Below are 25,361 nucleotides of genomic sequence, written 5' to 3' on the forward strand. Positions count from 1 at the left end.
GGCAAAAAGCTCCAGTCAGTGAGGATCATGATGAGATGATTAATGGGAGAGGAAAGAAGAAAAAACAAAGTTCTGATACACAAATCTGTTTTAAGCTTTTGGACTTTTTCTCTAATCTTTGATTTTTACTGAAATATTGGATCATTTGAACATTTATTGAAATGAAAGCATGTGAGAAGAAGCATGTGACCCCGACTACACACTGCTTTTTGTAAGACGTCAAAAGACAAAAAGGTTGGAAACCACTGGTTTCATCTTTAACAATGTGTTGTATTTTAAAAGCTTGTTATATTATCCATTGTGTCAAATCTTCATCTGAAAAGTAACTAAAGCTGTCAAATAAATGTAGTGGAGTAGAAAGTACAATATTTCCCTCTGAAATGTAGTGGAGTGGAAGAATAAAGCACGTAGTAGTATATGAAAGTTTTATTGGAGACAAAACATCAAATAAAATAATCATTACAATCAATAAACAAACTGACAGGAGAAACATCACATCTCTAATGATGAAACAAGTACAGAAGAAAGAAGAGAACATGAAGAGAAATCAAGTGTTGGGAGAACTTTTGAATGTTTCTCTGGAAAAAAACAGCAAACACAGAACCAGATTTTCCATCTAGATTTCCATTTTGATTTTTCCAGAGTTACACTTGTCAACTTATGCTGAAGGTTCACGTAAATATTTGACGTGATTACAAACTTTAGTCCTCAAAACTAAAAAATCTACAATTTGTGCCGTTGAACTTGGATAAATGAGTGACTGTGAATGATGTCATCATGTTAATAACCTCCCCGGTACCCTCCTCCTCCTCCTCCTCGGTACCCTCCTCCACCTCCTCTATAACCTCTTCCTCCATATCCTCCTCCTCCTCCGCTGTATCCACCTCCACCTCTGTATCCTCCTCCTCCTCCTCTATATCCTCCTCCTCCTCCTCTGTAACCTCCACCTCCTCTGTACCCTCCTCCTCCTCCTCCCCTGTATCCTCCACCCCCTCCTCCATATCCTCCACCTCTGTAACCTCCTCCTCGATATCCTCCTCCTCCCTGGTAGCCTCCTCCACCTCCTCCGTCAAAGCGTCCCATCTTCGGGGGTCGAGGACCGTCTCCCATCCTGTGCAGAGACACGACAGTTCATAAAAAAGAGCTCTGAATCACTCGGATTCAACTTCTGGTTTAAATTGAAATACTTTCTAGAAAAAAGTTGTTCCAACACATCTTATATCTAAGTCTGCTTCCCCTTCGAGGCCAAAAGGAGACTTACATACATGTATGCATCTTCACAATGCCTACACATGCTGGATACTGTCTACCATGGAGCCCTCACCATTGGCATATTCTTATTATAAAGGCCATTCTTGGTCTGCTTCCTTCTTACCTACAGATCTTCATGCTTCAGTAAAGTCTGGGAGGTTATAGACTTCACTCCCAGGACTTATTCCCATCATCTGTCTCTGGACTGAACTGGGAAAAAGGGTGTTAAAGTCTGCTGCTCCTTCTGCTTGGCATCAGTTGGACCTGAATCTTCAGCTGGTCTCACTGGACGTATGATGTTGGTCCAGTCCAACTGATGCCAAGCAGGAGCAGCAGACTTTAACGCCCTTTTTACTTAAGTAAAGTGATTCTAAATGACTTGGAGGCAGGAACATCAGGCTGCAGATGTTCTGACTGATTCATATTTCCTATGTTTGATCCCTGATGTTGATGACTTGTAATTAATAGTTGTATAATATTTTAGTTTTTTGTAATTTATTCTTTATTTTCTTTGTAAATTGTTTTTTTAATGTCTGCAACTGTTATTTGTTATGCTGTCTGATTGTCATATCACTCTTGAAAAAGAGAATTTTTTCCTAGTTAAATAAATGGAAATAGACCACCTGTCAGCTGCCAGCTAGTCGCTACAAACGTTGTTGTCGGATGTTTGACCTCCGGTTGAAAAAGGCAAATGTTTTGTTCAAAACTAGAAACTACAGCTGCAACGATTGGTTGATTAAACAATTAAAACTATTAAATTAATCAGCAGCTATTTTGATAATTGATTAAACATTTTGAGTTATTTTGTAATGTGAATATTTTCTGGTTCTTCTTTTGACAGTAAACTGAGTGTCTTTGAGTTGTGGACAAAACAAGACATTTGAGGAGGACATCTTTGGGAAACACTGATCAACATTTTTCTGACATTTTATGGACCAAACAACAATGAATGAATGCAGTGAAGAACTCACTAATGAACACTTGGACATCGCACTTTTTACACCAAAGTTAAAAGACTTGGTGACACAAAGGTGTCACTTCTCACATTAAAACAGAAATGTTGTTCATGTACAGAGTTCTGGAGATCATGTAATGCAGCCTGACTGCACCTTTGATGTGGTGAAACTGTTGTAAATGGACAATCTAAGACTTGTATTATCTCTGCTCTATATGGACATTTAGGGGAGTTGATGATGCTGATGAAGAAATCTCAGGAACGTTCATCAACAGGTGACATAAATCAGGCTGAAACCAGATATTTACTAAGAGTTTAAGAGAGTTTGTTAGATCCGACTCGTACGAACAAACCTGACAGAGAAAAGTCAGAGATTCAGGAGAAAGACATATAATTGTGCTGGGTCTTAAAGGACAGGTTCACAATTTTTCCAGTGACTTAAACCAGCAGTCAGGTGTCCATATGAACAGTGAAAGAGGTTTTCCTCGCTGTGATCATTCCTCCTGTTCATACTGGATATTAAAAGATCCTCTTTGGCACTAAAAAGACTGTAACGTTGAAAGATATCTACTTGATTTGACTCATTTGGACGCTGAAGCTTCACCTCTGGTTGTTGGCCATCATGTTGAGTCCAGCTGCTGACGGTTTGGAGATTTGTCTGATGAGGTTGAGCAGGTGTTGGTTGGTTTGATCCATCTGTTGGATGTATTCTGGGTCTTTGGTCACCTCCACCACCAGAGCCTCCAGACCGGCCCGCAGAACCATGATGCCTCCCGCCAGCTCGTGGGGAATCCTCAGTTTGATCCTGCAACCATTCATGAAAACGATTAAGAGCTGAAAGTCTGCAGAGATCTGAGATTGATCTACGGGAATGTTGTGTGGATCCTCACCAGTCGTCGAGCTCCACGATTTCTCCGTTAGAGTTGACCTTCTTGCAGGCGAACAGCAGCAGCTGCAGAGGACTCACCAGAGTCATCCCTTTAGCTGAGATCGCTCTGGTTCGAATCTGAAACACAATAAACAAACACTCAACACCTTTTAAAGACTTGCAACATTAATATACATGCTGGAAAGTAACTAAGTACATTTACTCAAGTACTTAAGTATTTTTCCCTCTAAACCTGGACTTTGTTGTCCTGTGTTAATGTCTGAGTGTTGAAGGTAAAAACTGTCAGAGGGTCGGACAGGCTGTCGTCATTCAGGTGTGAGTTTTTACCTTCTCGCTGAAGACAAAGAACGGTGATGGGTACGTCATGTCGTGGCTGCTGAAGGGGCAGTTGACGGAGGATTTGTGGATGAGGGCGTTGCGGCCTTCGGTGGTCAGGATCTTCCTCTTCTCTTTGTGGTAGCAGACGTTGGGGTACGAGCCGAAGGTCAGCAGGGAAACCACCACGTCCAGGTTGTTGTCCGGTCCGACCGTGTTGAACATCTGAGTCATCAGACTCTCTGAAGGGGGACGGAGGAGCAGGATCAGTTTTGATATTTCTTTATTAAAAACAGGAAGATGTTTACTTTGTCCAGAGTGAATCAGCGGTGCGTTCAGGTACCTTCAGGGAATCCAGCGTTGACCAGGATCTCCTTCAGCTGGACTTTGGCCTCCCAGGTCATCCTCAGAGTTGACATGTTGAGACGTTTGTGTTCACAGAAACGACTCTCTGCCTCCTCACCGTTAACCCTGAACAGAGACGAGGAGCAACATGAGGTTAAACAATCGGAGAGGGTTCATGCTGCTGTTCAAATATTTCAGTCCTGCTGCCAACGTGAATAACGTAAACGTAAAAAACTTGTGACAGAAACGTTGGAAACGCGGCTTTAGAGAGAGAAACGCTGGTCGGTCTGTCAATCCAATCACCGAGCCTTAAAAGGACGGTTCACCATTGTTCAAGTCTGCGTTAAACCAGCAGTCAGGTGTCCATAGTAACAGTGAAAGAGGTTTTCCTCGCTGTAATCATTCCTCCTGTTCATACTGGATATTAAAAGATCCTTCAAATGTGCTTTCAATGGAAGTGATGGAGGCTGAAATCCACAGTGTGTCCACACAGTCGTTTAAAAGTCTGTGTGAAGCTTCTATTCAGCTTCATCAGTCTGAGTTAGTCATATCAAGTGGATATCTGACACATTTACAGTCTTTTTAGCATCAAATTCCCTCTTTGTGTTTCCTCGGACAGTGTTTCCCTGTTGAGCTGCAGGTGGAAGTATAGTAACAAAAAGAGGAACTTTGGCACTAAAAAGACTGTAACGTTGAAAGATATCTACTTGATTTGAAGCTTCATATTAGCTTCAGATAAACTTTTGAATACATTTTTGTCCCCCATCACTTCCATTGTAAGTGCATTATGAAGGGATCTTCTAATGGTCAGTATTTAAGCTCTAAAATCTACTAATCCCCCAGTCGAACAGTAACTATTGAAGCTCCCTCTGACACCGACCTGACATCATCCCACGCCTGGAAGACGGACAACAGGGCCACGTGGTCAGAGAAGCGGCTGCCGGCGAAGTTTCTGTGGACGAAGCCGAGACGCTTCCCCTCGCTGATGAAAGGCTCCTGGAAGCAAGTGGCAGCCGAGATGGTGCACATCGCATCTCCGACACTAGAGGGCGACACAGAGATACGATTAACCCGAAGTCGTCCAGAGTAAAACAGGACGTCAGCTGATTGATCAGAGCAGTGAAGTGAGGTGAAGGAGAACTGACTGGAAGATGCAGCCCATGATCATCATCTTCCCCAGCCGAGGCTCGATGGGCAGCCGAGCCAGAATCCGTCCCAGAGGAGTCAGCTCATCGTTGGAGTCCAGAGCATCCAGCTCTGATCAACACACACACACACACACTAAACATTAAACTGCAGCTGTAAACAGTTTGATGTGATGTCATGCTTCATTTAGAACATTTCTGACCATTATAAACACAACACAAGCACAATTTTCCACCAGTGTAGAGCGACCATTATTTTTATGATTAATATATCAATTGTTTGATCTATAAAATATTAGAAAATAGTAAAAAAAATGCCGTCCATCAGTGCAAAACACCAAGATATTCAGTTTATTATCACATAAGATAAAGAAAGCAGCAGATCCTCAAAACTGAAAAGATGAAATTTGATCTGAAATGTGGCATTTGTGCATAAAAAAATACTTCAACAGTTTTACAATTATCAAAACAATTGCTGGTTATTTTTCTGTTAACTAATTGTTTCAGTTCTGAAGGTTCTTAAAATATAAATCTGGTTTTATTCTATATTTTTCTTATTGTCATTAAATCTCATGCAGCCTCAAACCAACGTGTCACTCCGTCTCTCAATAAAACTCTGTGGCTCCGAGCTCGTTGGTTCCTACTGAAGACTTATTTCCTAAAACAGCTGCTCACTGTAGTCGTTAACAAACATACAGGAGGAAATTTTTGGGGACTATTTTCAGCAGCGGATGAATTCACATGTGGTGCTCTAACGAGTACTTGGCAGCAGTGTGTATGTGTTGTACCTTTCAGAGTGTGTTCGGCCTCGATAACAGCGTCCAGCGGTGGCGGCTCGATGGCCTTGGACAGGAAGTGTCCGATGCCTCCGAGTCTCAGCAGTTTGATGCTCAGAGCAACTTCATGCAGCGGCGTCCTGAAGATCTCCGGAGTCATATGAGTCTCCAGCCTGCAGCGATACGACACAAACAAAAACAAACACACACGTGATCACTGATCAACAGAGGAGATGTCGGGAGGGTTTCTGGAGGTGTCGGGAGGGTTTCTGGAGGTGCCGGGAGGGTTTCTGGAAGTGTCGGGAGGGTTTCTGGAGGTGTCGGGAGGGGTTCTGGAGATGTCGGGAGGGTTTCTGGAGGTGTCGGGAGGGTTTCTGGAGGTGCCGGGAGGGTTTCTGGAAGTGTCGGGAGGGTTTCTGGAGGTGTCGGGAGGGTTTCTGGAGGTGTCGGGAGGGTTTCTGGAGGTGTCGGGAGGGTTTCTGGAGGTGCCGGGAGGGTTTCTGGAAGTGTCGGGAGGGTTTCTGGAGATGTCGGGAGGTTTTCTGGAGGTGTCGGGAGGGTTTCTGGAGGTGTCGGGAGGGTTTCTGGAGGTGTCGGGAGGGTTTCTATTTTTCATACCTTCCTGACATTTCACTGGGTTATGTGGTATATGACAGTATTTGAGTAGACAATGTGAAAGCTGAGCTGCTGGTGACAGAAGTCGTCGTAGCATGTATGACACTGTCTAGCCTACAGTGCTATGTGTCTAATAGAGCTGCTGCGGTATTAATTTTTTCCTTACTGCACAAATTGGTGAAGCCATTCAAACTGGTGCAATAATCACCATAACTGGTTCCTAAGTACCGTATTGGCCCGAATATAAGTCGACCCTGATTAGAAGATGACCCCTCCTTTTCCAACAGCTGTTTTTGGGAAAAATACTTTTTGAATTTACTCTCCTGCCAGGTCCTTGGAAGCGGTCAGAAAGTATTTTCTCTGGCTGTTAGTATTTTTACGACTGCCTGTTTGTCTTTTTGAGCTGCTTATTATCTGTCACAGTGGTATTTGGCAGCTTGACATATTCCGTTTCTACAGTAGAGAAGTCAGAAGACGCTTTGACTCCTTTCCTCCGTGGCAGAAAAACACGTTACACGAGCCTTCAGGAAGGACTAACCAAACACTTTCAGGGCTGACTGACTATAAACAGACTTTAAGACACTCACTAGCCTAGCAACATTAAGGCTACAAACAACCCATAATGCAACACTTTGTAGAAGTCAGTTTTACACTGGTACTTTATCCATTCAAAAAGAATATCTGATCTTATGAACATGGAATCATCTAGAGGAGCATCTGTATTTTTGATGGTATTGAAAATCATACCTTTGGGATTTCTAAATAACCTGGTATACTGTAATACCTTGATAACACCAAAGCCTAGTTTCCAGAGCTGTCTGGAGGGTTTCTGGAGGTGTTGGGGGGTTTTGGGGGGGGGTTTTAGGGCGTCTTACCTCTCGAATCGTGCATGGCTGCAGAGGTGGAAGCAGAATCCGGGTCGGACTCGGCCGGCTCGACCTTTCCTCTGCTCCAGGTTGGTCTTGGAGGCCCAGACGGTGGCGTAGTTGGTCATGTTGTTGTGAGAGGTGAAAAGCTTCACCTTCTGCCTGTCGGGACACCGTCGGGTCATTTACTGTTGTTTAATCTGCTGTTCACATATCACTCAGCTGCTCTGACTTACTTGCAGGAGTCGATGACGTAAACGACATCGTTGATGGTGATGCTCGTCTCTGCGATGTTGGTTGACAGGATCACCTGAAACATCAGGACGCGGGTGAAACACGACACACAACATCTTAACAATAACTACAGTCCAACTGATGATGGAGTTTTTAAGGCCACCTCTCAAATATCAAACATATCTTTGTTAAGCAACAAGAAATAGCTGAAAAAAAAAAAGACAACATGTCTCTGCTGTGACGTGAATAAAAACAGATTCTTGTACTTGAATGAAACTGAATTTTATCCATAGAAAACTGAAAGGATGCTTGTTGGTTTATTAATTTATTCAAAAACAGACGTTTGGTGGCAGAACATTTGTGTCAGTTTCTCTTTTCCTCTCTGAAGGATTTTCAATGCAGATTTGACTTCTGCTAGTCTTCTTCTATCTCACACAAAGCAGATTTGTTGCTCCAAAAACCACCAAACTATCATATTGTGAGGTATGTAAATCTTGTCCTCTTGTCATGACGTCACATTACTGCATCTAAAATGAACAGCTGTTGCACAAATGCCATAAAACCTAAATCCCTGTCTGAGAGTGTTAAGACCTCTGATTCCAATCAAACAACATATTTCTGTCCTGCAGCGTCTCTGACCTTCCTGACGTCATCTGGAACTGGTTCAAACACCATCCTCTGCTCCTCTCGGGGGATCTGCGAGTGCAGCGGCAGAATCCGGTACCGGTTACTTGCTGGAAACAAAAAAATGTATTTTTTTTTAGACATATATATACATGCATACACACACTTTTCTTGCTACGCTTGTGTTTTAGTAACTTGTCTGTCTCAGTTTGGTTCAGCAGGACAATTAACAGTCAAAAGCCAAGTGATGACAGTGAGCTGGACCTCTGCAGTAAACAGTTCACGGTTCAGTTTGATAAATCCAATGTGATCAATGGCCAATAAACCAGCACGTCCCTCCTCTGTTATATTATATGAATCCTTTAACAGCAAACACAATGTATCTGGAAGCTCTCTCAGCCTCATACTGTACGTTTCAAAGCGTTACGTACAGAAGTGAGGGTTGGTCTCCAGGTGTCTCTGCATGGAGTAGATCAGGTTCCAGCCGGGCAGGAAGACCAGCACGGCGCCGATCACCTGCAGCGTCTCGATGTACTTGAGGAGAGCCTCCACCAGCTCGAAGGACATCTCCTTCTCGTTGATCTGAGCCATGGAGCGCTTCGTCTCCGCCGTGTACTCCGCTCCACAGATCACGTTACAGTTGGTCTGCAGAGAAAAAACGGTTCAGCTCGTTTTTCAATCCCGCAGCTGCGGAAACATTACGACAGCAGACGTTTGAGGTTCCTTACGTCGTCGTCTCCTCCTTCCTCGTCTTTGTCTTTCTTCTTGCGGTCCATCGGCGGAGGGACAAAGTTGGTCATCTGGATACAATCCTCCAGGAAATACTCTGCAACGGCAACATGTTGTTTTAGTGCAAAGATGCAGCAGTGATCGCAGAGGAAAGACAGACGTCCCAGTTCACAGTTCATTGTCTGTTTGGAAATAATTAATTGCGATAAAATGTAATTTCTTAACAAATGTTTTCCTCTTTATATTTTATATTCCTGGCATATTTATGCACCTGTTAAATAAGGAGGTGGAAGATGAAGAACCACTCATCAACGTCTGTTCTCTACATATTCAGTCAATATTCTTACTTTTACCTAGAAACATTTATTTTAATTTTTACTATTTTTATTCATTTTTAAATCTCTTTGATTTGTCTTTTTCTGTAAAATCGTTACTTTTTCAAATTTCCTATTTCTTGCATCTGTCTTTTTATGTTTTGTATGAAACATGCTATATAAATAAAATGTTATTATTATATAAACAAACTGAAGTGATAAATACAGTTTCTCTCATGTTCGGTTTAAAACTGATGAAATGCAGAATAAGTTGAGAGTCTAAATCAGCAAACTGACTTCTGCTTCTCAGAAGTCCAAAACTAACAAAAACAACTATTTAAACCAGACATGATTATGCAGTTTCATGACCTGTTTAGTCTCAAACTGATAAGAAGTTTTGCAGAATGATCCTCATGCTGTGACTGTTTGAGACAGTCAGCGAGGTCGGAGGTACCTTGAACAGAGAAGGTGCGTCCGAACACCTCGATGATTGGACAGTTGAAGAAATACTCTCTGAACATGGTGGTGTCGATGGTGGCGGACATTAGGATGATGCGGACGTCTGGGTAAGTCTGAACCACGTCTCTGAGGACCACCATGAGGAAGTCCGTCTAACACACACACACACACACACACACACACACACACACACGGGGTCAAACGTACAGAAGTTGGTAGAATCTGTGTGTTTTGAGATAATAAATGAAACTCACGTTGATGTCTCTCTCGTGGATCTCATCAACAATAACGTGACTGATGCCTCTGATTCCTGCTTCCAGCTTCCGCAGCAGCACACCTGAAACACACACCTCAGTCATCACCAACACTGAGAGCATGTCCTGCTGATTACATCTCTCTGTACACACTAAAGGCTCCTTAAGACTGACTATCATGTCAGTTTATCACACGTCACACTGTGCAGGAGGTGTTTAATAAAATCTGAATGATCTATCTAACGGATGGTTTGTGCGTTTTTTGTTTTTCCTCCTAAACTTTACACAAAAACAGTACTTATGAAACGTCATGTCTGCCAGTGTTCTCTGAATTATTTCATGTCATATTCTGATTGGTCAGTTTGTTGTCATAGCAGCCGTCAGATTGTGAGAATTTGACTGTTTTCAGTCTCGTACTAACAGATCTGTTCTTAAGATGCATGTAAGAGTGATTTAAGAACATTTGTAGCGTTCATCAATTGTTAGGGATGCACGATATTGGATTTTTTGCTGATATCTGATATGCAGATATCTCCAACTCATTGTGGCCGATTGCTGATATATACACATATTTTTTCCAGCTGGCTGAGGAGACTATTATGCCTGCAAGCATAGATTGTACTAAGTATGATCAAGAAAGACAATATATGAAGGAAGAACTGAGGAAGACTGGAGTTCAGGAGCTCAGCATTAAAACTTTAATGAACCTGAATGAATAGACAGACAGGATTAATGTGCAGGATTTAATCTCTGGTCCACACTCCGGAGCAGAAGGTGGCGCTAATGCACCGAATACGCTGGTTGTTAACCGCCTTTAAAAAACAAAAGACAGAGTGGTACATCCTGTCAGCCGAGATGTTTCCTATCTGTGCAGCCGAACACTGCAGCTCCTCGATGGACTGTTTCTCCCTGACAGTCCTGGTGTTTCCTCCGCAGACTCCACTTCACTCAGCCGCCCGTCAGACCAGCTGCTTCTTCCCACATTAACCTGAATAACAAACCGGGCCTGGTGGTCCAGTTGGATCCACATGGAGAGCCGGAGCTAAAGTTAGCTGGGAGGCTAGCGGAGCGTTAGCCGCAGCATGACCGGAGGGAAGCAAAGCCAGCTAGCCGTCGCTAGCTTCCCAGCTAACGTTAGCCCCGGCTCTCTATGTGGAGCACCGAGCCCCAGTTTGTTATTCAGGTTAAAGTGGGAAGCAGCAGCAGGTCTGACGGGCGGCTGAGTGAAGTGCAGCCAGCAGAGGAAACACCGGGACCGTCAGGGTGAAACAGTCCATCAAGGGAAGCACAGTCAGGCGGCGGAGGAGATGGCGACATATCGGCCTCTCATAATCAGCAGAAATGGCCGACACCGATGACGTGCCGATAATATCGTGTATCCCTATCAACTTTATCTTACTTAAAATATTCTGTTTGGTACAAACAAAATGTTTTATTTACGTTGTGCGGTGACAGCGATCCACCAGCTGAACCTTTTGATTGGTTCAATAACTGTGTGGCTCCTAAAACAGTTTAAATCAAACTACTGTAGGTTTTATTGAGCTCCATCTGTGTCCTCAGCACTCTGTACGTACGTTTTAAATCACAGAGTAACTTACAAAGTGCTGAAGTTACAGGACTACGTGTTGCTGTGAGTTTTGACAGTCTGGTCGTTGTTTCTACGGTGCAGGTTGAACACAGCGCTGAGTTACTGGAGCTGCAGAAGACTCAGCAGGTGTTGAAGTAACATCTTGTTTACGTACCGACGGTGCAGAAGAGGATGCTGCCGTGAGGACGAGGAAGGATGGACTCAAAACGGACACTGTAGCCGCAGCTCTTCCCCAGATCCTCTCCTCTCTCGAGGGCGACTCGCTCCGCTACGGACACGGCGCTGATCCGTCTGGGCTGAAGAAGAGAAAAACCACCGGAAAACACACAGCTGTGAATCAGCTGTTCATGTTTCAAAGACATTATGACCGAATGTGAACACAGTTATTCATCTTTCTATCATTTACATCCATCAAACCTCCGAACGCTGAAATGTCTTAAAGCTCTACAAAGATAAGAGTTTGAAAACATGAGGACGGATTTAAGAGCAGTAAGTGTGACCTGCAACCTTTAAGTGGCTTAGAATGACTTTATTACTAAGACTGAGAGATAATATCAACATTAAAATTGAATATATGTATATAAATCCGTATATATATATATATAAATATAATAAAAGGCTTTAAAATCAGATTGAAGTTGAGTTCTCGTCATGTATTTTAACCTGCACTTCTTGACTCTTCTCTGCTGTATAAACTGGAACCTCAGAGTCGGATGCTGAGCGTTACCTGGGTAACCACGATGTTGCAGTCGGACGCTTGGCCCCCCTTGATGAAGCGGTCCAGGATGTACTGCGGCACCTGAGTGGTTTTCCCGCAGCCCGTCGCTCCTCTGATGATCACCACGGGGTTTTTGTCGACCGCCGCCATGATCTCCTCCTCGAACTGTTTGACGGGCAGCTGGTCGCGGTCCGACAGCATCTGAACGACAACAAACGTTTCTGTTTTTCTGCCTGCTGATATCTGGCGGTTCGCCTCTAAAGTAAAGCAGCAGAGGAGAAACCAGACTGACCTTCTGCAGGTTGTCGTCGTGATCCAGCTGGTACATCAGCTCATCATGCAGGTCGCCGCTGATCTGCTCCGGAGTGCACTGGAGGGAGGAATAAAATATCAATATTAATATAAATATTAAAGCTGCAAGCAGCGTTGGTCGGGACCTCGCACCCTGGCCCGTCAGATCATTTTGCTTTTTAAAAATGAGGGATATTTCTTACAAGTGTGGTGTGCTTTTATTTTGAAAGTTTGATTGACAGGATGAGAATTTTCTGCAGGGTGAGACATGTCTGTCACACCTGTGTCATCAAAATCATGCAAGTTTTGGGCCCAGTCACTTGAATTTCAATTAGTAAATTGAAAACTCTTGATGAGTTTGTGTGTAAAACAAATTAATTTCCTAATTTTCATCAAGTCTATTTTTAGACAGCAGAGAAATACTCATATATTTGAATGGAGAGTGTGAGTGAACCCACACCTTTTTGAACATTTACTGCTTCCACATAGTTTTAGATACAAACTTCATTTGAACTTTAAATGAGTCACGAGACTTTGACCTACAAATCTTGAATTTACATGTGTTTTCTATCTTTTATTGTTTTTGAGATATTAGAGTGTGAGTTTTAAAGTCTTTTCTTGCTCCTCCTGTGATTTTATAATGAGTGTGTATTGCGGAATGTTTCACAGCACTGAGGGAGTGACATCACCAGGAGCAGTTGGAGAGGAGGATTTTAGAGTACGCTTCTTGTGAAATATCCTCATAAATCCCATGACTTTGGCCAAATCTTACATTAAAAATCATATTTTAGTAGGAAATTTCGTGGCGAATCCATTGATGCAGGTTTGAAAGTGGTCTGACTTATAGTTTAGACGTCAGAAGCCTCTGTTTGACACAAAGTTCATGCCCATAGATTGCCTCCCCATTGGTTTACATTGTGAGGGTGATTTGGCATTGCAACTTACTGACATCTAGTGGTGAAGGTGCAGACTGCAACCAATTTGCAGCCACGTTTTTCTTTGCTATGTTTAATAGTAAATTGTTGGCTTTATAAATAAACAAACTAAACATATCATCTAGGATTTTTCACTATTTTCTAACATTTCTTAGACAAAATAACTGATTGATTAATTGAGGAAATAATCTGCAGATTAATTGATAATGAAAATAATTGTTAGTTTCAGCCCTAAACTGATGTTTCACTAGTAAAGATGATGGTTTTTCAGTTAAAGACTCACGAAGGCCAGCGGTCCCTCGTCGATGTTGCTGCTGGTCCAGGGGTTCCAGTTGACCTGAGGAGGCGACCAGGGGATGACGCCGGCTCCGCTCTGACGCTGCGACGGCTCGAACGTCGCTATCTTCCCTTGAATCAGAGACACCGAGCTGCTGGAGTCTGCAGGCTGGACAGGACGAGACAAAACACGTCACTGTTTGTCCACTAGTTTATATCAGAGACATGTAGTGAACACATCTCTGACACATCATCAGCTTTTAAGTTGATATGTTGAACTTGTTAGCAAACAGTTGCTTATTTCCACATCCAGCAGTTACGGAGCAACATTATCATTCATGTGGAGTCGTGTTTCTGTCCACCTGGTGAATGTGAGTCCAATATTCACTCTCTTTTAGCTCTGTTTTTACTCTCTACCAACTCCTGAGGGAAATATCTGGCTCTTTAGCTGCTAAATGCTCCACTATGTTCAGCAGCTAGTCTACAGCTAACTGTGTCTGTTTGGTGCTGAGCAGGTAGTGTACAGCTGCTTTTTACAGCTTTTTCTCTGTAAACGACGCTATGAGAGCACTGAGAGTGAACCAGAACGGTAAAAGTTGCAGCCGGACAGATAAACAATGAGCTGAAACTCACTATAAAGCTCCGTAAAGCCGAGAGGAGCTGCAGAGTCTCTGATAATTCTCTGTAGGTTCATCACCAACACATTACACACTGACAGATCAGACTGTGGAGCTATAACGTATGTTCCAGCTGTAATAGAGCAGCGTCAGGTCAGCGGTCAGGTGACTCACAGGTGGGGGGACGGTGACTCCGAGCTCCTGGACGACGCTGGAGAGCTTCTGCTGCAGGTCTGGACACACGTTGACATCGAACGCCTCCAGCTGGACACAAAACATCCCGTTAAAGATTCTCGACTTTCTGATTAAACCCGACTTTGTTTAATGCATCAGATCTGTTAGTAAGTGTTATATAACAGTGAGGGTTTGGTGTCGGCGTACAGTTTCTCCTTCCTTCTTCTTGGTGATTCCGGAGTACGCCTCAATGACTCCCAGGTGGTAAAGCTGCCGGACCAGAGACAGAGCGCACGACTGAGCCGCCAGCTTCTTGTTGGAGCCGTGCTCTCGACCTGTGACCCCTGCAGAGAACACGGAGCAACATGACGGGATCCAGTCAGTCAGTGACGATTAGCAACTTATAGAAAACAGCAAGATTCCCTTTAAGTGCTGTTTTAAATGAACTACCGACATGTTTGCTTTTTAGCGATTCATTTAGATTAAAGTAACAGCTGCACGTCTTCCTCTTTTAAACATATTTCATCAGAAATGTTTTACTAGTGTTATATTTCGAACATGAACAGAGCTCAAACACCTTTCCTGTAAAATAAAACATTAAGAATTTAGAAAGAAACATCTGAGGGTAACATTTAGTTCAGGAATGTTGTCATGTGACTGATTTTACATCTATTTGCCTCCATTTAAACGCACAACATGTAATTTCAGCCGCTAGGCGTCTCAATCGAAACAATAACAACAGACGGAGTGTGATGACGGTGTGAGGTAGCAAGGGATCATGGGAGTTGTTGTCTTCGTTGTTAAATAAGCAGCTTCAGCGGGATAGGATTACTCCAGTGTTCATCATTCAGGATGTTTTTACCTGCAGAGGTCTCCTCCTCTCCAGAACAAACGGACCCGGAGATTAAAATCCTTAAAATATTAATTAAAGCCGTTTTACCTAAAAAAATCAATATTTCTCTGACGATGTTTGGTGACCACCGGACTTCCTGGAGGGGCTGTTAGCTGAGCTGCTGCTAACGTTTGTCCAGTTTATTTCTCTGATAACTTAAGATCCAGACGTCCAATGACTAAAATCCTTCTTCCGGCTAAAAGATATAGTTAAAAACCACCTAAATTTATCATGAAAATGTGTCTTAAAACTGAATAAAAGTCCATTTATAACAGTTTGTGTGGAACAACCACAACGCCGATGTATTATCTTGTATGTGTGTAAGTTACTCTTTGGTAGACGCCATTGTAGCGGACAAACACAGCGCCGCCGTATGCATCTGGTGCGTGTTTACTCTTTGGTAGAGGAGGTATGACGCCATCGACAGGCGACCAAATGAAACGGTTCGTTACTTTGATTAAATTACAGATTTCTCTGGGTTTGAACATTGTTGGAAACATTTGAGATAATGTAAGTACACAACTCAACAACATATATAACATAGGTCTAGTTGTTTTTACATGTTTTAATGTGGAATAATTACATATTATAGCTTTAAAGTTCCCCGACAGCTCTAAACTCATAAAGACACGTTTATCCACCTGTTGTCATGTGATCACATCCAGAAATTTAGGAAGAAGGTTCACTGTGTGATCCCAGATGTTACTGCTAAACAGTTCACATCGTCTTCTATGTTTCATCTGTTAAATCATGTTTCAGAAAATCTTTTTGAGCATCTCATGTGGACATCAGAGATCAGATATCTGACTCCTGATCTGAGTCATAACATCAGTATGTTTTTAGCAGTAGTATTTATTTAATTCTTGTCATAATCCTGTTCACATTATGTATATATTTTTTCATTTATCTATATATTGCAGTGTGTTGCTGGGATGTTTCTGTATCTTTCTGTTAATGTTAAAATGTGTGTTTGTGTTTGTTAAACCTAAAAACTGATTTAAAAAAAATATATAAAAAAGAGAATTTAGAAAGAAATATTTCTCTTACTTCTGCCGAGCTGCTTGACAAACAGCTGCATCTCTGCTATGAAGCTCCTGCAGACACAAACACACACAATCACAGCTTCACTCGTTTCTACTTCCAGAGAGTCAAACCTGAGAGTCAAAGTGAAGGAGTGAAGCCATGGACTCACCTGCGGTGCTCTCACTGCCGCGCCTGTATGTTTTTCTGCCAGACTTGGGATTAAATAACACCAATCAACGGTGTAAGAGTCCGGTTTCTCCCCCGGGCTGCTCGCTGCCTGCGGTGGGAACAGTGACACCAGAAATCACAACCAGACTCCTCTGTGAGGCCTGAGCTGCACCCATGGGACAGCTTTAGTGCGCCTAAACGCTGTCCCATGTCTTCCTTCAGTGTGGTTGTGAGTTCTGGCGTCACCGCGGCGTTCCCAACTTCACCACCTGCCCGCTGCACCAGCTAAATATCGGTTATTTATTTAAAGAGATTTCTTCAGCATAACATCTGTCAATCATCTCTTATCAAGAGATTTATTTATTGGGATATTTTTGTAATTATAGTAGTTCAAAAATGTTGAAATTCTCTTTTTATACTTTCATATTTTTAGTTTATATGTATTAATATTGTGGGGAAAGATCAATTTGATGAATTAGACAAAAGCTGTTAATGTTTGTTCGAACACAACAAGTTAAAATTAAATCTGTTTATATATAAATATTTCATGAATGATTCCCAACAGATGCAGAATTTTAATGAATCTTTAAAACTGTTTTTCATTTTAATCTTAAAGGTTTGTCAGAACAACTGAACCATTATATATTAATATTATTAACCCTTTCATGCATAGTGGTCACTACAGTGCACCGTTTTCTTATATATGCATGGGGGTTTTAATGGTATAGTTGCACATCAGCCAACACAGTGGACTCTAGTGTGTCGTCCCATCGATGCCATCCACTGGCCGGCCTTTGTAACACTAATCACTCACCATAGACCAACTAACAACTAAGGAGTAATACGATTGTTAAAATTTCCAAGTATTGATTTTATGTTGGGAGAAAATGATGATTAATCATCTGTCCACTCAGTTAGACATCATGCATCATCTACAATTATACTATTACTGCAACTTTGTTGTTCTTGAAAATATTTCATCTGCAGTAACTTTTTTGGCTGTAAATCAATTGATTTATGTTCATTGAAATGTAACTTGCAGTTTTAGGGAGCTGAGGATGTTGAGGATATATTGTAGACTAAATTCAGCTGTGTTTTGTTATTGAATAGACTTAATTCCTTCATGTTAATATTATTAATTATAATATCTCTATACAGCTGTGATGCTACACTGGATGTTGTGATCAGCTTTAATAATCTCATCTACATTAATACAACCATCTGTGGAGATATTTGTTAAAACATGTAACTGAAACAACTAAAAATACTTATTTGCACATTTTGTATCTTCATTTCAAATTCAAGGAAAACTTTCAGGGTAAAATATGAATTAATATTATGAAATAATGTTCTTTGTGCCTTCGATTTATTGATGCTGTTGAATCTCAAGCGTGACCTTTGAACCGGGATCCAGCTGGTGCGTCTGACCTGACCTGACCTCTGCTCTGCTCTCACATCTGCTTTGTTAGAATCAGTCAGTAAACAGTGAGATCTCTCTGGTGTATCCGACACACGCCGGAGGTCTCTGGGTTTACAGCAGTCCGGCAGAAAAACATACAGGAACATCTGAACACACCGAGCGACACACACACGCACACGCACACGCACACACGCACACACCGGCTGCGTCGTGTAGGTTTGTCTGAGATGTGAGAAACCAGCTGCTTCTCTGGAGGGTTGAAACACATCGATGTCATCGGGACGCAGCCGGTGTGCGTCTCTACTTCAATTCAACCGTTTTAAAACCTGCATCGTCACCGTCCTCTTAGATTTAATGACATATAACACTTCATCAGTCATCAACTCAATGGAGCAAAAGAAAAAATTACAACATATGAATAAAAACTGTTGCATTTTTTCCTTTTTAAAAGAACTTAAAGAGCCACTTCTGCTACATGAGGAGCTCGACTAACTTGTCTATAAACTCGTTTTTTGTCTCGAGACTGAAATTGAGAAACGGTTTAACAGTTATATATATAATGCCAAATCTGTTTCTGCAGGTAAAAGCCTTGTATATTTTAGATAATATAATACGATAACTTGGACTACATGTGCTCAGACATGTAGAAACCACTGGATTTATTTTCATTTAACTCTTCCTGTGTTTTGCCAGAAACAGAGAACGTCTGAATATAAAGCTGAACATAAAGGATCTGTGGCTGAAGACCAGCAGTAAACTCAACATCAAATCCAACCTGACCACACACTAAATGTTGTTTACGGGTGCAAAATACAGAAAGTAAAAGCCGGCGCCCTCAGTGTGAGAGCAGCTTCAACGCAAAACACATTTTATAGACTAAATAATCAATAACAACATGTAAATAACAGTTATAATCCTTAATAATCACAGCTGAGCCGACACAGGTCACAGGTCTGCTGTGTAACATGTTTCTAACACGCTGGAACTGGTCAGGGTGGATTTGAGTGATTAGCTGCTGGTCTAGAAGCCTTCAGGTCTCTTGATCCAGACCTGTTGTGGTCCGGTCCCACTTGGCTGTATTTATACTCAGCGCTGGTTTTCTCCTTCTGGAAGAACTGGTTCAGACGGGCTTTGGCGTTCTCCAGCGTCCAGTTACCGTGCAGGTTAGCGTTCAGGTCCACCTCCTCCGACTCCAGAGTCTACAGGGAGGAAAGTATCAGAACCAGAACCGATAGATTCACTGATGTTTAGTTTAAAACACAGAAACGGTTTGAACAGATTCTTTTCTTTTCTTATTCAGAGCTGTGAGAAGTGAAGTGAAGTGAAGTGAAGTGAAGTGAAGTGTCGTACCGCCTGAGCTTCCTGCTCGTCTCTCTTGGCGTAGTACTCCTTCAGGTTGGCCCCTCGCTCCCACTGACCTCCTCCTGGTCCTCCTCCTCCTCCTCCTCCTGAGTAACCCATCCCAGGCGATCCTGCAACCGGCCCATAGCTGCCATCCTCTAACAACACAGACATGAATCTTTATTGGTTTATTGTGATACATAACTAGGACTGTGTTCTTTAAGTCTTTAAAACAATGTAAACTAGATCTAATTAGTCAATCGACAGATAATTAACAGGGCTGTAGTCTGCTGGTCGATTAGTTGGTCGACTAAATTCTCATTGGTTGAATAATCTCCGTGTTATTTTCATAAGGAGAAAAGTTCTACATCAACAGCTTTCCAGGATTAATCCATTATTTCCTGCGGCGGGGGGGACAGACTAACAAATTACCTGTGAAAACAACGGGGGTGTATTCAAAACACCCCCGTTGTTTTCACAACTTTGAACTCGCCCAACCTGATGGAGCCTGCTGGGTCTAACTGTACTCAGCGGTTACTGAACGTTTACTGAATCAACGTTTCTCCTGTAATAATGTCAATGAACCCCCGCCAGGCCAAAAGATATTTTTTAGTCAAAAACAACGCTAAATATCGGTAGCGAGCGTAACTCCGTTTAGGAATAGGACAGCGCTTAGTATGTTTGCGTAGCGAGCGGGAAAGAGCGGCGGGAAAGTGACGGTGGCGCGAGCGGAGCAGAGGAAAAGCTTAACGGTAAGTTGTCAGTCTGGCGGTAAATGTACAGTACAGACTACAGTGTGTCAGTTAATAAATGCTAAAAAGTCACGTCTGTTGTTTCCCCAAATGCTGGAAAAGTGAGGGAGGTTAGCTCCAAAGTTAGCAACAATAGGTTAGCCTAGCCTGAAGACGCTAAACAGAGAAATGTTAGTTCACTGTGAACTCTGTCCCGTCACAGCCCTAATAATTAATCAGCAACTATTTTGATAATCGACTGATTGTTTTAGGGGGAAAAAAGAGGTAAAATTCTCTGATTCCAGCTTCTTAAATGTGAATATTTTCTAGTTTCTTCAGTCCTCTGTGACAGTAAACTGAATATCTTTGGGCCAATCAGACATCAGGAATGTAACCTGGATTTTTCAACTTTCCAGACTTGTAAAATCCTTCATGTGAGATTTACAAACTCTGCGTTGTGTGTTGGCTTCTGATAAATATTTAAATGCATTAATCTGATTTCTTGGATCATATTTCATTGTCTCGCCGGTACCTCAAACAACACTGCAGCCCCCCTGCGTCACAGTACCAGATCAGGTCCTGATGTAGTCTAACGGAGCACCGGACAGCTGAGCTGATTGGTCAACTGGCTCAGAGATGATGATGATGATGATGATGATGATGATGTTACCTTTCTCAGTTTTCACTACAAGGTGAGGTGGCAGAGGACCGCTGGGAGGGAGGTTTCCAAAGCTGCTGTTTCCTCCTCCATCTTGTCTTCCTCCTCCGTCAGGTAGATCACCTCCTGGAAAACCCACCTGGTGGATGAAGACTCAGGTTCAGTCTGTGTAGACTTCAATCAATCAATAAGCCAAAACATAGCTTGTTATTGCAGCATCAGGGTTGTAGCTGAGCTGTTGGGAAGGTCATTAGTTGATTGACAATTAACCCGCAACCTTTTTGATACTTGATTAATCATTTTATTCATTTCTAAGCACAATTCCTAAATTTGCTGGTTTCAGCTTTGCAGATGTGATGATTTGCTGCTTTTCGTCATCATACATGACAGTAAACCGAACATCTTTCTGTGGTGGAAGAAGTCAGTGTTTTCCTCTATAATTGTAAAAAGAAAAACAATTTTAATGCCAAAATATAAAGCCAAATACCCATTCATTCAGAAATCAATACCGTCTGTGAGCCTCTGTGCAGCGCCTGGGAAACTCTTGGTAGTGTAGCTGCTTTTAAAGGAATAGGGCAGTACGTAATATGTGTGCGTAGTGGTAGAAACGTGGTGGTGAATGTGAACAGAGCAGAGGAAAAGGTTCGCAGGAAGTTGTCAGTCTGGCAGTAAATGTACAGAACAGACTACAGTGTGTCAGTTAATAAATGCTGCAGCTTGTCAAGACCAAGAGAAGTCTGTTGTTTCTCCAACTGCTGGAAAACTGAAGGGGTTAGCACCGAAGTTAGCAACAACGCAGCTGTAAACAGAGATGTGTGCGGCTGCTGAGTCTCCCGACTTTTAAAGAAAAGTAAAACTGATGTGCTGACCCCGACTGCTGGGACCTCTGCTGCGCTCATCTCCCCGAGACGGACCAGGTAGTTGACAAAGTCCCGGGCAGCGTTGGTCTGAGCGTCCTTCTTGTTGGTGGAGTTTCCCATTCCGATGTAGTTGTAGGTATCAACACGGACCTGCAGCGGAGCAGAAGTCAGGGTTAGAAAACAATGCTGAGACCAGAAACAATCAGCAGCAAACATTAAATAACACACGACAACCTGAGAGACCTTCTGAAACCACATTTACTCACCTCACACATAAACTTCTGTCGGTTTTTGTTGCCTGCGGCTCGGATGTCGTAGTTGGGAGTCAGCTTCTTCTTTCCACACCAGGCGTAAAGAAAGTTCTTGATGTCCGCCATGGTGGACAGACGAGGGGGGGGGGGGATTCCTCCTCTGGAGACCCTTCACACTGAAAAATGTCCAGAAGTGATTCTTGTTAGTTAATTAACTAAATCAATGCCACATCTCATTTTAGGGGCCTAACAGATGCTGTATGTTGACACTGCAGCAGCTCCGTCATTGTCCTCTATCAAGAACAGAGTTGAGGACTGTTCTAAAATAAGAACAACACCCCGTCAATAATGTCTTCAGTGGATTGAACGGTTCTTTAAGTGCCGGTTGCTCATCCTCACATGTTCATCAGAACCACAGAGAAGCTCCTTTGTGCTGAATCTGACGCTGCGGTGAAGCTTTTTAATGACATGCGGGAGTATGAAGAGGCCTTTGTGATTATTTATTGCTGCTGGATATTAAGTCTTTTGTACTCTTCATTCGCTCCGTGGCGTTTACTCATCCATGTGTCCCGTGCTCTCTCTCTCACACTGTTCTATCCTGCCTTTGATTGTCTTTGTTTGAACTTTTTTTTGCCTCTTGTCATATGTATCTGCATGTGGTGACTGTTGTAGTTTCCCTTTTGGGGGATCAATAAAGGACAAGTATCTATCTTTCCTTTCTTAGCATTGGCTATACTTCCTGGCTAATCAGTTACATACAGAAGATGGGAAAACTTGAGAGATAAAATATTTTTATCTTCTAATCTTTCCAAATGTTATCAGACTGAATGGATCAAATTCTGATAGTGAAACGAGTCATTTTGCGGGTTGTGACGCTGAAAACAATTAATTCACCGTTTTACAGCCGCAACAGTAACAACAGGACTCACATCCGGTTAAATATTTACTGTCACTGCAAGTTTAAAGCAAAAGTGAACAAAACAACAACATACCAATATTGAAATGTGTCTGATGATGGAAGCTTAGTGAACAATTATTACAAAAAATACTTTGAACGAACATCGTAATTTACAGCAAAGACTGACAAACTGAAATCACAAAACAGGATAATTTTCAAACCAAACTCCAGCCAGAAATCAGCGAAAAATCTGGTTTGTTGAACAAGAAAACAAACCCGACTGCTTATATATGCATATATATAATATAATATATATATAAGCTATATATTGCTTTTATTAATCAATATAAACCTTCTCTCGGATGCGGGACAGAAATGCAGACAGACAGAGCATAAAGCAGGGGGTTAATTTAGCAGTAAACCTTGTGTATATGTAGAGACTTCTGTATCGTTGCAGATGCTGAAAACCGTTTAAATTGCAGAGTTTTTTGAAAAGAGTCTGGTTTTTATTTCCTCACGACCAAACTGAAACACTATTTCTCAAAAGACATTTTTAAAATGGTCAAAATAAGCTATAATTGACGTCAGGAGCTCGGGAGTGACGGTTTAAACTTCACACATTCGTGTTAAATTGTTTTTTTTTTCACTTTTTACGGAAGAATTAACGGGACGTTTGCAGCTAAACTAACGTTAGCCGTTTGTAAGCTAGGTTTGAATTACCGGCTCTGCCGACTTTTGAGATGCATTAGGACAACCTGTAACCCAAAGATATAATTTAATTAACTAGTAATAATTATAAACAGTAATTTTATTACTCACAATCAGACCAGTTAAGCAAAAAGTTGCTCCAGACTTCAGCAGCGGAGCATGACCCGTGTGCCAAAATATTTTCCTGCAAATTCCTAGGATGGCGAAGACATGACCCGCCCTACTCTGCCTCTGATTGGCTTACCCTGATATTCTTACCCTAATTCTAACCAATCCAACCAACGAAGGCAACGAGTAGTAGCCAATCAGAGGAAGAGTAGGGCGGGTCACAACTTCGCCGTCCTAGGAAAAATAATTTGCCGTCGCGTAGTTCGCTGCTGCTGTTACCGGGTTCACTGCCGGTTAGAGACCCGGTTTATTGTTGCTGCAGCGCCGTCAGCTGGACCGGAGGATGAACGAGCCTTCTTGTTTGGGTCGTTGCCTGTTTTCAGTAATATTTTGCCAGTGCTGGAAATTAACTAAGCACATTTATTCAAGTACTGCATTTACTACAGTTTTGAGGTACTTGTACTTTACTTGAGTATTTCCATGTGATGCTACTTTCTACATTTCAGAGGGAAATATTGTACTTTCTACTCCACTACATTTATTTGACAGCTTTAGTTACTTTTCAGATGAAGATTTGACACAATGGATAATATAACAAGCTTTTAAAATACAACACATTGTTAAAGATGAAACCAGTGGTTTCCAACCTTTTTGTCTTTTGACGTCTTACAAAAAGCAGTGTGTAGTCGGGGTCACATTTCACATGTCTATGAGTTGTTAACAGCTCCACCAAATAGTGATTTTTCCCTCTAAACTTCTCACATGCTTTCATTTCAATAAATGTTCAAATGATCCAATATTTCAGCAAAAATCAAAGATTAGAGAAAAAGTCCAAAAACTGAAAACAGATTTGTGTATCAGAACTTTGTTTTTTCTTCTTTCCTCTCCCATTAATCATCTCACCACCCCTCAGATTTATCTGCTGACCCTTTGGAGGGGCCCCGACCCCTAGGTTGGGAACCACTGGACTAAACTAGCTAACTGTATATAAAGTAGTTACACTGATGAGTATTTTTACTTCGCTGTGTTGGTACTTTTACTGCAGTAAAGGATCTGAGTACTTCCTCCATCGCTGCCACTGAGGAACATGAATTGTTGGAAAAAAGAAAAAAAAATCACAGTAATCCACAAAAATAGTTGAGATGTTTCACTGATTGTCAGTTGTAAAGCTATAAAGTAAACTCAGTGCTGAGTAAGGCAGCGTGTGGCTTAAGTGTTGATAAGGTGTGTGTGTTCAAGGTGTGGTGTTGAAAAAGCTAACACGAACAGCTGGGGCGTGGCTGTGTGTGTGTGTGTGTGTGTGTGTGTCTAGGCCTGCAGCGGTGTATTTCAGCAGGTCAGCAGTGGGGAAAGTGTTTGTGAGTGTATCCAGGTACTGGCTGGGTGTGTGTGATGGATCATGGTGTGTGTGTGTGTGTGTGTGTGTGAGTAAGTGTGAGTGATTGTGTGTCTGAGGTTCAGGGTGTGTCTGGCTGCTCTGTCATACCTGCAGCCTCAGGTTATGGTTTACAAATGGAAACAATCCACAGCAGGAAGAAAAAAACATCAGACCTGCGGGGCTGTGATTTACACATCATCTGAGTATTCAGGTGTTTGGTCGTTAGGTATTTTCCAAATACAGTAAATTAACAGCTCAAGTAGATTCCATAATCAAACGTCACGTTTAGACCCAAACCAACACTGAACTAATCTACTAACAAGTGTTGTGTATGTGCGTTGAAAACCTGTTAAACAGTTAAAAATCACAGTTTCCTGTAGAGCTCAAAGTGACATCATCAAACCCCAAAATATTCAATTAACTACCATATTAAGACACAGAAAAGCAGCATATTTACACGTTTGAGAACCTTAAGCAAGAGATTGTTTGGCTTAGTTACTTCAATGATTAATCAATTATCACATTATAATAATTATCCAGGCTGATTGATCGTCT

At 42.1% G+C, this 25,361-nt stretch overlaps 2 protein-coding genes across 6 annotated transcripts in view; one reads left to right on the forward strand and one right to left on the reverse strand.

Moving 5' to 3' along the window:
* Positions 1-414: 414 nt before the first annotated feature.
* Positions 415-23,830, reverse strand: dhx9 (DEAH (Asp-Glu-Ala-His) box helicase 9). The gene is made up of 28 exons (XM_044368415.1): positions 23,432-23,830; positions 21,730-21,890; positions 21,473-21,613; positions 20,616-20,742; positions 19,224-19,372; positions 18,924-19,072; positions 16,310-16,356; positions 14,578-14,714; positions 14,371-14,460; positions 13,587-13,748; positions 12,370-12,447; positions 12,087-12,278; positions 11,514-11,655; positions 9,772-9,854; positions 9,513-9,669; positions 8,744-8,841; positions 8,447-8,660; positions 8,031-8,125; positions 7,394-7,467; positions 7,167-7,319; positions 5,689-5,849; positions 4,901-5,012; positions 4,636-4,797; positions 3,754-3,881; positions 3,423-3,652; positions 3,097-3,212; positions 2,811-3,011; positions 415-1,111 (listed from the first exon to the last, which is right to left on the reverse strand). Exons 2-28 carry the CDS (start codon positions 21,838-21,840, stop codon positions 781-783), a joined length of 3,840 nt encoding a protein of 1,279 aa, XP_044224350.1. The 5' UTR covers positions 21,841-21,890; positions 23,432-23,830; the 3' UTR covers positions 415-780.
* lamc2 (laminin, gamma 2) overlaps positions 19,709-25,361 on the forward strand; it is a 35,794-nt gene continuing 30,141 nt past the window's right edge. For 3 of the 5 annotated variants that reach the window (XM_044368423.1, XM_044368424.1, XM_044368426.1), the window contains exons 1-2: positions 19,709-19,966; positions 20,625-20,717. The gene's annotated coding sequence lies outside the window, so the exon portion shown is untranslated. Of the gene's footprint in view, positions 19,967-20,624; positions 20,762-25,361 lie in introns of all 5 variants that reach the window. The other 2 variants (XM_044368422.1, XM_044368425.1) reach the window with 2 other exon arrangements.

The sequence above is a fragment of the Thunnus albacares genome, chromosome 12 (genome assembly GCF_914725855.1).
Source record: "Thunnus albacares chromosome 12, fThuAlb1.1, whole genome shotgun sequence".
Classification (NCBI taxonomy): Eukaryota; Metazoa; Chordata; class Actinopteri; order Scombriformes; family Scombridae; genus Thunnus; species Thunnus albacares.

What these genes read in the sequence shown, in the direction of transcription:
- dhx9 (XM_044368415.1), bottom strand. Translation starts at nt 21,840, where the DNA reads ATGGCGGACATCAAGAACTTTCTTTACGCCTGGTGTGGAAAGAAGAAG. An exon ending in CAGAGGTCCCAGCAGTCGGG is followed by an intron (nt 20,743 to 21,472) that starts GTCAGCACATCA and finishes TTCATCCACCAG; the next exon opens with GTGGGTTTTCCAGGAGGTGA. An exon ending in TACGTCATCGACTCCTGCAA is followed by an intron (nt 7,320 to 7,393) that starts GTAAGTCAGAGC and finishes GTGTCCCGACAG; the next exon opens with GCAGAAGGTGAAGCTTTTCA.